The sequence below is a fragment of the Grampus griseus genome, assembly GCF_964374135.1.
Source record: "Grampus griseus genome assembly, chromosome: 2".
NCBI lineage: Eukaryota > Metazoa > Chordata > Mammalia > Artiodactyla > Delphinidae > Grampus > Grampus griseus.
The window spans coordinates 40,869,817-40,883,286 of record NC_139018.1 but is presented as its reverse complement, the minus strand read 5'-3'; the positions used below and the strand labels follow the sequence as shown (position 1 = coordinate 40,883,286).

Below are 13,470 nucleotides of genomic sequence, written 5' to 3'. Positions count from 1 at the left end.
CCATATGATCCAGTAATCCCACTCCTAGTTACATATTCAAAGGAAATAAAATCACTATCCCAAAGAGATATCTGCACCATGTTCATTGAAGCATTATTCACAATGGCCAAGACATGGAAACAACCTAAGTGTCCACTGACAGATGAATAGATTTTTTGAATGTGATATATATAAAAATGGAATGTTATTTAGCCACTAAAAAAGAAGGAAATCCTGCCATTTGTGACAACACAGATGGACCTTGAGAGTGTTATGCTAACTGAATAAGTCAGACAAAGACAAATACTGTTATGATCTCACTTATATGTAAAATCTTTTTAAAAAGCTGAATTCATAGAAGCAGAGAGTATAATGGTCGTTTCCAGGGGCTGACGGGTAGAGGAAATGAAAAGATGTTGGTCAGAGAGTACAAGCTTCCAGTTAAAAGCTGAATAAGTTCTGGGGATCTAATATAACGCATGGTGAATATAATAATACTGTATTATATACTTGAAAGTTGTTAAAAGAGTAAATCTTAAATATTCTCACTACAAAAAATATAATAGAGTGATAGATGTGTTACCTAACCTTATTGTGGTAATCATTTCACAATACACACATGTATTAAATCATGTTTTACACCTCAGACTTACTGCTATGTGTCAATTATACCTCAATAAAGCTAGGGGGAAAGTAGTAAGATAAATAAATAAAAATTAAATCAACACTGCTCTTGTCCAATTATGTTAAAAATAAAAACATTTCAATTTTTTAAATTAAGTGAAATTATAATGCTATATAACGTGTTCAAAGTTCCTCACCTTGTTTCATTATATTCATTAATTACATTTACTCCCCCAAACCAGGTGATTTAACACATAATAAAATAAGCCCACACAAATATTATTGGGTTGGCCAAAAAGTTCATTCGGATTTCTCCGTAACATCTTAATTTTTGGCCAACCCAATAGTATTTCTCTGTCAGAATATAACACCCCACTAAATCAGCACTCCGAAAAACAAGTTCAATATAAATATACCCTTCAAAAGTCAACACTCCAAATTTTTCATAAGCTAATTATACAGCTAACTACTCCCCCAAATGTTTGACTATAGCAATTCAGTCATAAAAAATATTAATTGAAGCACTCTGCCTTATAACTGCTACTGATAGTTTCTAAGGATATATTTAAATATATCAAAGGTTGGATAGAGCTTTATAACAAATAGGTAGGCCAACAGTGACAACCAGAGTCCAAAACACTGAATTTGCTTTAAAAATAAATAAACTAAAAAAATTTTTCAATTAATATTTTTGCAAAGAATATTTTATTAATACTAAGTTATAGAATTGATAAGCTTAAATTAATATCTGTACCTGTCTTTTTCAACAGTTTCTTGATAAACAGTAAACTGGTCCTTCATATAGTCTTCATGTTTATGAAATATATCACATGTTGGCCTCCAGCTATGGAAAAAAAATACTGTAATTAGCATCTCAGAATGATAAACTAATTTAAGAAATAATAAAAATGAATGTAACCATTTAAAGATAAACAAATCTTTCCTTTCCTGGAAAAAACAAGCTTACATCAAGAAAAACATTCCGATCTCCGATCACCACCACTATGACCATTCATGCAATCATACATATGCTCAAATATCAATATCGATTAATTTTTACATAAAGCTTGTTTTGGAACCATGACTAGGGAAGGAACAAATGTGACATGGATGGACTGTGTATTACTATGGCATTTCTGGAATATACTCTGCAACGCTCCAACATCAGGCTTTGTTCCTCATCATACTTCTAAGATCTTAGCTAAGAAATTCTTTTGGAGTAAACATTTAAAGAGCTAGGATAAGGGATAAAGAGAGGCTTTTTTCTCCTTTGAAATTTAGAAAGTCAGGTTTTATACCCTCCTGAACTTGAAAGAAAGAAACTAGACCATAATGAATTATAAAATCAGATAGTAAGAATAAAATGAATATTCAACTTATACATTTGTTTTATTACATGACTCAAAAAATGTTGCCAGTGTGAAAAATCTAAAATTAAGTATACACCACGGCAGCTTACATTCTAAGTATTGTTCAAATATTTCCTCTAGCTCGTTTTTCTAATCTTTTTTATTTTTTCAGATTCAAGAAGTATGCATACCCATTTTGGAAGAACAGAAAGTATACATAAGAAAATAATTATCATCTATATTCTCAACACTGAATAATAACTACTAATATTGATATTATTTTAATAAATTATTTCCAGATTTTACCATAAGTATATAGTTTAACATCTTTGAGATCATATTCACATATACAACATATCATCTTTTATCACTTACTTTTAAACTATCAATATATACATTTTCTTTGTCACTAAGAATTCATTGTAAAAGTTTTAATAAATACAACATATTATACAATTTATCTAACCATTCCAATATTGTTGGCCATTTTGGTTAGTCTAAGTTTCTCTTAAAAACTTGTACTTAAACACTTGTCTGAGTTTGCAACCATTTCCTTAGGCAATATTCCCCAAAATAGAATTATAAGGTCAAAGGTTATATATACACACATTCTGAATATTTTTTAAATTCCATAAGAAATACATGTTCACTAAAAAGATATTCACTGTAACCATTTTGATGTACATATTTCTAGACTTTTTAAATTACACATAAATACACAATTACTAAATTGAGTTTATTCTATGAATGTTGTTTTAATGTTTTGTTCAATTTGTAATATACTGTTAACACCTTTCCATGTCAATATTCACTTATATCATAAACTAATGGGCTGCCTACTGTTCATTCATATGGATATACCAAAATTCATCTAAACAATCACCTAATGTTGAACATTTGAGTTGCTTGCAATGTTTTCCTATTGTAAAAAAGTTGAAATAAATACCTTGTTGTACATCTTTGAGAAAATGCCTAATTATTTCCTTATGAAAAATTATCAGAAATGGAACTGTTTAATCAAAAGTCATGCTTATTTTTAAAGCCTTTGAAGTATACTTATATGTCACCCAAAAGGTATATACCAGTGTACATTCCTACAGTGTATGAGAGGGGTGATTTTCTTATTTCCTGGCCAACATTGGGTATTATCCTTCTTTAAATTTCTGCAAAACTTAAAGGCAAAAGAATATATAGTATTTTATTATTGCTTTAATTTGGATGTCTTTGATTATTAGTAAGATTGAGCATTTGTTCACATTTATTAGACATACATTTCTTCATTTTGGTATTTACCTGTTTACCTTCTTTGCTTATTTTTCTAATGGGACTTTGGCTCTTTCTTATTAATTTCTACAAGCACTTTATATTTTAAAAATTAACCCTTCTTTAACATTTTCCTACCTTATCCTTTTGCTTTTTGTATCATTTTGAGGTGTTTTTCTTTTTAATTTGCATGTGTCATATTTATCCATTGTTTCCTATGTGGTTTCTACCTTTGATGACATACTTAGGAAGGTCTTCCTCTCTCAAAGATTATAGTCACCTATATTTTCTTCTAATACTTTCATGAATTCATATTTCACATTTAAACCTCTTAACCAGCATGCTGAAATCATGAACTAGAGGTATTCATGCATTAAAATCAACAGATCCTAAAATCAACAGATCCTACTAACTGCCCTCAGAACCCAGCAGAGAATAATCTTGTTTAAAGTAAAGTACATCTTGGACACAGTAGGTTCTGCGGGGAAACTACCAGTACTTTTCCAGCACCCTTTGCAGCTACTTGAGGGAAACCACTGGTAAAACTTAACTACCATAAACCTAAATCAAACTAAAAGAAAAAGTTCAACAATATGTAGTTTTTTCGTTGATCAGATTGCCAAAAAATTTAAACATTGATAATTTCAGTGTTAGCAAGGGTGTGAGGAATAGAAACTCTCATATATTGTTGGTGAAAGTATAAATTAGTATAATTATTTTGGGAGAGCAGTTTGGCATTACTTATCAAATATTTAAACATGCATACTCTTCAACCTGGCAATTTCACTTCCAGGAGGTCATTCTATAGCAACTGGTCTAGAAATATGGAAGGATACCTGTACATGTTGTTTATAATAGGAAATAACTGGAAATAACCTAAATGTTATTAATAGGAGAATGGTTAAATAACTTAGGATACATCAATACTATAAAATACTATGGAGTTGTTAAAAAAAAAAGAATGAAATCCATACATAATCATTACATGTATAGTACCATTTACATTACATATTGTTAAATTTAAAAAACAAGTTGAAAAATAAGTATGGTATGATCACATTTTTTAAAAAAGGAAAGGCAGATATACAGGTAGATGTATATATAAGCATATGTAATAGTGATGTTGAATATATATTTTAAAAGGTCTGGAAGGGTACTCACTGTTAAGAGTGATCACCTGTAAGGAAGAGGACAGGGTGGGGATGGGGACTACAGGCAGGGAAAACCTTTTTACTCCATACATCTGTATAGTCTTTGAATTTTTATACTAGGCATGTGTTACTTTTATAAAATTTTAAAACCAATATAAAAAAAGTAATGAGGGAAAACCAAAAAGTTTATGAAAGTTTTAAATAACAAAATATTTTAAAACAAATATGATTCTTAATATAGTACTTATTACAAAGACAGTGATCAACATAAAATTAAATACAGAAAACTAAACATTTTATTTCTGTAAGTACCTGTCCATACAATTAAGTTCCATTAACAAGTCTTTGTTTCAAAATGTTTGTCTTATAATAGATGTAACTACTAGAATCCAGAACCTGAAGCTATATTGAAAGAATTCTTAACTTACTAAATAGTTTTATTTTGAAAAGCTACTAATTTTAGGCTAGGTTCCCTTAGACAAAAATAACATCTTGAAAATTCGAAGATGGAAATTATTTCAAATTTATTTATCTAATCGGAATTTTCTATACTGAGCCTAGATTATTCAACATACTGTATTTAGACTAACTGGATCTGAATTAGATCTTACAGCTCTTCTATTTTTCTTTTGAAACTTCTGTGATCCCTTTTACAGTGGCATGTAACAAGGAAATTTAAGACTTGCTTCATCATTTTCCTAATATAAAATACTACTTTAAAGCAACAGTGTCTTCAACTATAAACTCAAAAACCTCGAATAAGAGAATCTAATGACAACTATTGAAAATTTCTTTAAAATACTCACTTACTACAGTTGTCTTCGATCTCCTTACTATGTTTACAGTAATGACTGATTTCCTCATCTGTTGTATTTATAGTTTCATGTATCTTACAAATGGTCGCTTTGTTTTCTTTAATATCTTCAAAGCATTCTGGAAATCATAAATTCAAAATAAATACAGTAGAAAAAAAGGTATGGCAACTGACCTAGAAAAGGAGAACCAGAGAATGGAGAGGAAGTGAAGCTTGAGATGGGAAGGGCCCTATACTAAAAAGCACAGGACCAGAGTCAGGCTTGCTCCTAGACCCAGAAGCTAAGAATTTGTGTTTTAGATCGAAGAGAAATAAACGTCCCCTGTCCCACATCTTTAATGTAAGAGGGCTGGATTAAGTAATATCTAAGATCAATGGCATCTTATGATGCTATGAGTTCATGTAAACATTTACTCATATGATACTAACATAAGAGTTTTGTTTTTGACAAATGTGTAATTTCTATTCATCAGTTCCATGTCATTATTTAATGCACCTTCAACTCACTTATTTCTTTGTTATAGTGAGTAAACACAAGCTAAAAATAAAATGTAATTTCTTAAAAAGATTAAAATAAATTCTTAATATCCAATATCCTTTTTTGCTGCAGAAAAGATAACCAAATTCTATACCTTTCAGAACTATTAAGAAATTATTGAGTGTAGTTTCTTTTGATAGTTTTTATGTAGGATCTTAAAATACTCTATTTATGTAATCTGCTTTGTCATTCCACTCATAATATTAATTTTCATAATTAGCATTCCTGAAAATGTGGCTTCCATTAATCCTGGCCACTGACTTTTGATGATTTCTAAAAATATTTTAAAATTTTCACTCAAATGTTTAAAATAACCTGTGTTACTTGAGAAAAATAACATTTTCAATTGTATTTCATTAAGGGTGATATCTACTTAAAACAAAATTCTTAAACACAAAATAATTAAACACTGAATACAGAAAATTATTGAAAAAATAGGGTAAATAGCTCATTATTAGTCACTAGATAGAACCAGGGGAAAAGTTCTAATGCCAACTATAAATTACCCTAAACAAGGCAACAGCATAATACCTTACATTCCATAAAAAAAAAAAATCTTTGTCATGCAAAACTACTTACTATTAATTCGTTGAATCATATCTTCTTTAGTACTTATATCTTGTTCATACTGGAAAACTAAAATAAATTACTCTTTTGTGACTTCATTTTATTGTTAAAATGTCCAATGATAATACAAATAGTTATCTACTTTTTATTTCCATTTTATACCTACCAAATTCTAGCAAAAGTCTGTCCAAACTGACAAATAGGCTGTCATTCATCTTGGATACTTTGCTAAAAAAAAATAATAATAAGGAAGGGTTTTCTAAAAACAACCTTTTGACATAGCATTATTACATAAAAATGTGGGTGGGGCACGAAGTGGGGAGGGAAGAGACACCTTCATCCCGGTACTGGGCAGAGCTCTAGCAGGTATTTAATAAATGAGTGTCGTTATATATATTAAAATAAATGTATACAGTTATCTATAATAAAATAAATTGAATGTCGTTGCATGACTGAAACTTCATAATTGTTTATACATGGTCGTGCCATAAGTTACTGGATATTCTGGAGTCCACGGACATCCAGATTTCTTAAAAGGATATGCCTTTAAAATAAATATCTCTGAATATGTCCTTTCTCGGCGTGCGTACTACTACACGCTGAAAAACTCTTAGAGAAAGTCAGTCACCAACAGCGAAGTAAAACCTACAGGAACCGTGCAATTTGACACTTGCGAATTTACCACCGAGAATCCAAAAGCGGAGGTATTCACTGGACTACCAAGACGCATTAAAAAAAAAAAAAATACGCGTATGGCGGGGTTTGGATCACTCGCTACCCGCAGAGTCGAGGAGCTACTCTTCCCGCGCGTTTTGAAGCGGGGAGTTCGCTCGCCGACTACCTTCACAGCCTACTCGCTTCTCCTCACCCGAGTCCGCCCCCGAAACTCCGGCCACACGGCGGTCCCCGAAGCCTCGGGCGGCAGTGTGGCCAAGGGCGAGGCCACGCGCTGGGAAGCCCCCAGAACGCGACCTCCGGTCGTACATCGGGGACAGGGCCCGCCAACCCCCCAAACCCCTCAGGGCCGCCTGCCTAAGGAATAACCGCCACACGCAGTTCTTTCCCACCCACCTCAGCCGCCCCTCTGGGACCCGAACGCCCACCCTTCCTTCCCGGATCCCAGACTCTAATCAGGGTCGCGAGCGCCGAGGACACTACAGCAGGTCGCGACACAGAACGACCCAAGCCCAACCTTGACCCCGCTCGGCCCCGCTCGGGCCCAACCAGCGCGACAAAGCCCACGGCCGGAGCTGCAGATCACGCTGAAGAGAAAGACGCAACTCCACGCGAGATCTGTGCGGCGGCGCCCCCTCCTCCCTCCCGCGGCGAAGCGACAACCCAGCATCCCACCGCCCCAGAAGGGTGTGCTGGGGTCAGAAGCCCTAAAACCAGGCTAGGGAACCTGTCAGGGGCTGGTTCTTTTTTTTTTTTAAGGCTATCCATTCCGCTTGTGAAATAACAGTTTAAAATATATTGTGGAGAACAGCACTAAAATTTATATTAACTTTTAACATGAAAACAACAACCACTCCAATCGTCAAAATTCAATTTCGCATTCAGCATTCAAAACTTCTTGAAAAGCAAGTATAAGAATTCAAATACGTTTTCTTTCAACAAAATGTTTTGAGAGTGACTCATTTATTTAGTTTGAAATGAAATGCACATTAATATTTTCTGTCCAAAATGCTGTCTTTGGGTAATTTATGCTTAGACTTTGCATATACAAGGTGAAATAAAGAGTTCACTTTATTTATAATTTATAAATTATTTATGGTTTATAACTTGTTCACAATAATTAAACAAATAGTCCCCCAAACTGCTTTCATTATTGGTGTATTTCTGGTGAAAATATTCTTAATACTAAATGATGTAAATAGTTGCCTCAATTCCCAACAACCTGTTTCACAGATTATTAAAATGAAAAAGATACTTTCAGAGATTTGTTTGCTTAAGTACTTCAGATCATATATGCATAACCAATTTTATTATAATGTGATGTAATGCTGCTCATTAGTATTAATGATAGTCATCAAGGCTAATTTGATGACATAAGAGATTTAGAAGCTTTATTCTTATACTTGTTTATATTTATTAGCTATTCCTTTTTAGGAAGGTATGAGAGAATGGATATGAAGTCTCAGTTATCATTAGTCTTGCTAGCACTGCTTTGCTATGACTGTCAAGAAAATGTGACAGGTCAAAAGAGCTGATCCACTTCAACTTAATAGTAGATTCTCTTATGTAAAATTGTGGAAACCGAGAAACACCACCTTACTGAGACCTGAAAATCAATTTATTTGCATTTACATTCACATTTATGCATATCCTAATTACTCTCATAAAAATATACCTGAGTTCTACCAACTCCACTACCCCTTATTCCATTGTGAAAATTCCTTCTGGAAAAGCAATGAAGATGAAGATGTTCCATCTACTGGAGAGTTTTAAATAATAAATTTTATTCTCTCGTCTAAATCCCCTCAATGATATATAATGTTCTGTTTGAAAAATTGTAGAATGTTGACTCAGGTAAGCATTTATCCTAACAACTCATTAAAATCTCTCCCTACCTATTTTTAGCAACTTCCCCTCTTGCTCCACACATGTAAATCAGAATCTAAAGAAATTCTTAGTTTAAAACTGCTGCCCATTCTAATTGCACTGTATCACTGTTACATTTACCGCTAAATTTATCAATAGAAAGCACTTCTCCTACCTACAATTCCTTTCCACTCCTTTCTTCATTGACTTTTTCAACTCAACCACTGTACCCCATCACATTTAACTGCTTTCTCAGATAATCAATAAAATACTTTTATTCCAAATATAATGGTATTTTCTCAGTCTTATCCTTCCCTCTTTTTTTCCTAACTCTCTTCCATACTTGGTCCCATTAAAATTCTCTGCAACCCTAACCCTGGCTTCCAAGACACTACTTTCTTAAAGTTCTCCCACTTCTCTTACCTGCCCTTCTGATTTTGGCTTCTACTTCTTTCCCTCTCACCATCACTACACAACTATAGACTCTTATCTAAGCTTTTTCTTTAACTATACTCCCTTCTATACATTCTTTGGATTATTCATTCAAAATGTGCTTAAAACTCCCAAATCTATATTCCCAGTTGTATCCTATTATCTGAGAGTTATCCAATATTTACATTTACATGCCTTTCCATCAATCTGGGTTCAATCTGATCCAAATCCAAAGTCATCTCTTCCTCTCCCTCTGACATACCTGTCTCAGTGGCAGAGTAATTCTCCACAAAATCAATACATGAAGAGTTGGTATCTTACATGACTCATTATTCCCTCTTATAAATAATTATTCACAAAATCCTGTTGATTTTTTTCTTTAATATATCCCTTGTATACATCCAATCAACTCTGTAAATAGTCTTTGTAGTTAGATATGGATTCAACTTCTGGTTCTGTTATTTGTTAAGTCAAAACTTGGGGCAAGTTTCTAACCTAAACTTCAGTTTCCTCAAATGTAAAGTGAGAATTAATAATTCTACATCTTGGCTTCTAAGACACAGTATTTACTTGATTTTTCTTCTATCTCTAATAATTTTTCTATCTCCTCTTTCAGATTCATCCTCTTCTACTCAGTCATTAACTGTCATAAATTTCATAGGCTCAGTCCTAGCCCTTTTCTCTCGTTCTGTTCTCTATGTTTAAGTAATCTCATCACTGTCTATAGCTTACCGCTATACATATGACTCACAAATGTGTATCTCTAGCACAGACCTCTAGTATCAATTCAAGTCCTTAGTGGCAAATAACAGAAGTTGATTCTGGCTGATTTAAGCTAATATCAAATTTGTTAAAGAGGATATTGTGTAACACACAATCCCCAGAATAGCTTGAGATCCAAGCTCTAGCAAGGAAGCAGCAGAGCAAGGATCAGTGCCCAAACTCATACTACAGAACTGGTGGTCAAGATACCCAATCACAACCAAGAGCTACAGGCTGCAGCTCACACCACTACTACCGGCACAAGATGCTTCAGTACCACAACCGCCCTAAAAACTTGATCTTATTTCAACTGCCTCCACTGCCAGAGGGGGTTCTTCCTAGGGCATACTTCTTTGTGTCATTTATTCCCAATCCAAAATTTTGGATCGATACATTTGATTAGAGAAGCCTAGGCCCATACTCCACTTCTTTGTCCTTTCAGACTGTTAAGGTATGAACTCCAAACATAAGAAGTGGATTTAAATGCTGGGAAGTCAAAAACAATAGGGACTTTCCATGATATTTAACCTCTGAATTCTAAACCCACATATCTAACTGCCTACATGATAAGTCAAAACACAACTCGTGTGTTCCCCCCACTAATCCTGGACCTTTTTTATCATCTCTCTTTTCATGAATGGGATCAGTATCCAGCTGTACATACCAGAAACCTAGGCATCATCCTTGACAGCCTTCCTCTCCTATCATCCCCCATATCTAATCCATCACAAATCCTACTAAATTTACCTTTTAAGTATCTTTCAAATCCACCCATTTCTCTCCATCTCAATTGCCACCATCTTAGGCCAAGTTACCACCGGTCTCTCATTTAGATTATTGTAATAGCTTCCAAAATGGTTTTAATGCATATCTACTCTGGCCCTCTTGTCCATTAATCATCCATCCTTCAACAGAGCAATTCTTAATTGCAAATTTTGTACTCTCTCTGACTCTCTCTCTGTCTCTGTCTCTCTCCTTCTTTCTCTCTCTCTCTCTCTCACATACACACACACACACACACACATACACACACAACTTAAGACACATCAATGGCTTCCTATTCTTCTAAGAATAGGGGACAAAATTCTTATCATGGCTTACAAGGCCGTTTATGATCCTGTCCCCATCTATCTCTGCTTCTTCATATTATACCAACTTTATCTTCCTCCTGAAATCCAGCATTAACATGCTTCTTTCCATCACAGGGACAATGCACTTGCTGGCTCCTCAGGCTGGAATGCTCTATCCTTCCTCATTTAATAACCTCCTACTCATTTTTCAAATCTCAACTAAAGTATCACAGCCTCAGCAATGCCCATTATCAACTCTCAAAGTTCTTGTACTTATCCTTCATAGCCTTTCACATGGTTATAATTTAAAGTATTTGTGCAGGTATTGTATAAATATCTATATCATCTACCATACTGTAGGCTCCATGAAAACAGGCCCCCCTTTTTCCCCTCCCCCAACACATACAAATATCTTGGCAGCCACAAGAATAGGTTACAGCAGTGTTTTGTTATAATGGCTATAGTCCTAATTCAATTCACAAGCAATTCCAAGGGAATAAATGCCACTTCATTCTAAGAACAGTCCTTATAGGGAAAATAGTCATAAAATAGGAAGTGAAGAAATGTGAATCTGCTAACACAAATTTATTTACATGAATAGAAATCAGGTCGGTGGGAAAAACAACAGGATTAAAGTGTGCCAGGATTTTCAAATATGTATGATTAAATTTACATTTTAATATTAAAACAAAAACCTCTCCTTTGTTTTCTCAGTTGATCCCCTGTGTTGAAATTAGTTGACTTTCCCGGTCAAATTAGGTCTATACCTTCATCACCTCCTTGAATTACCAAGTCAATAAAATATAGGTAGTTGTCTGACAACTCTGCTGACCTTTCTTGACAGTAATTCTAACACTAGTAGGTTTCCAAGTGTGTGCAAACCATATTAGGCAAATAAAAAAAAAACAGCCGTTTTTGTTCTTGTAGATGCCATTTAACATTAATCTGACTCATCCATTGCTTTACTGTTCATGTACCTTTGATTTTATTCTTGTTGCAAGGCTATTTCCCTCAAATATGTCTACTTACTTCTAAAATCCTATTAAGTGGGATTTTAAATTTTAATTTACTCTTCACTATACTATCCTTTATGTCACATAATTCTTTAATTTTATTCTTTTTTTGCTCACCATTTATCCCCAGCACCTAGCAGAGTGCCTAACACATGATAGAAACTCAACAGATACCTTAAGGAATAAATGAATGAATGGTAAATGCTCAAAAAGTGGTTACATCATTTCACATCTGGGTTACTGTAACAGGCTGGGGACAACCCTTCCCCTTTGATCTATTCTATATTCTTCCTATTCCATCCTATAACAATACTGGTTTTTCTTACATGCATTTCATCATGATTCTCATATAATTCAAAGAAATTAATGATTATATTTTCCTCTGCTTCAAATTGGAATGCCTCTGCACTATTTTAAGATATTCTACAATTTGACCTCAACTTTATTTCTCAACAAAATCTCTCTATTTTAAGCTGTTCCCTCACTGATCCAAGAAGACATTATGTTTATTTAAGCCTCCATGGCTTTGTGTTCAATGTTCCTCCCAACTGGAAAGCTTCTTTCCTTGATCCAATCAAGATCTACGATTCTTCAGAGTTCAATTCCCAAGAAAGCCTTCCCTGACTATTATAGATATTCCTTTTCTCTGAAGTATATGGCACTGTGTGTACTACTTAACAAACACTGGTTTTATAAAGATGAACAAAGTCCTTGCTCTCAAAAACCTCACCATTTGACAGTGAAGACAGATATTGATAGTTATGACTACTATCATATAAATACACATATGTGATGGGATGATAGTTTGGGGATATTAAATCAGTGACTTCAGTGACCTTTAATTCAAAGTCAGTCAGCAACTCTGTACCAGTCAGGGTTCCAGCAGGAAACAAAAATCGCCCCAGATGATTCAAGTGATAAGACTTTACTGAAGAGACTTCTTATAAATGTACAGGCAGAGGACAAGGTGTATGGTGTTTCACTCATAAAGGTAAATGTCTAGAAACCCAGATTCTAGCAACAGGTGGCTGTTCAACACTCCAAAAAGCCATATGGGGCCAATCCATACTGTAAAACCATCCATTCCAAAGCAGAGACCAGAAAGGATCCAAAGAAAACCAAATGTATCTGAAGCCCCATCTACCCCACAATGAAGTCACTTTTACTCCACTCCCCATACATTAAAATGCCATTTTAGAGAGGAAGGCAAAGGAAATCTAAAAGATTTAGCATACCTCTAAAGCAGACTGTTATCTAAAAGAAACTTTTAAACTGGCCATATCTATCAGAAGTTTAAAGTTGTCGCCCTGACTGCCCCTGGTATCCAGCAGGGTAGAAGCTCACAAGAAAGATTCGATCAGTTATAA

General features: G+C 34.1%; 1 protein-coding gene across 1 annotated transcript in view; it reads right to left on the bottom strand.

Annotated features, from left to right (window-relative positions):
• LOC309818881 (protein SIX6OS1) overlaps positions 1 to 6,500 on the bottom strand; it is a gene marked incomplete at both ends in the record, with an annotated part of 52,918 nt that extends 46,418 nt beyond the window's left edge. The window contains 4 exons of the mRNA XM_082648850.1: positions 1,358 to 1,447; positions 5,173 to 5,299; positions 6,298 to 6,354; positions 6,452 to 6,500. Of these exons, the coding sequence (XP_082504976.1) occupies positions 1,358 to 1,447; positions 5,173 to 5,299; positions 6,298 to 6,354; positions 6,452 to 6,500 (323 nt within the window). The remainder of the gene's footprint in view (positions 1 to 1,357; positions 1,448 to 5,172; positions 5,300 to 6,297; positions 6,355 to 6,451) is intronic.
• Positions 6,501 to 13,470: the final 6,970 nt, after the last annotated feature.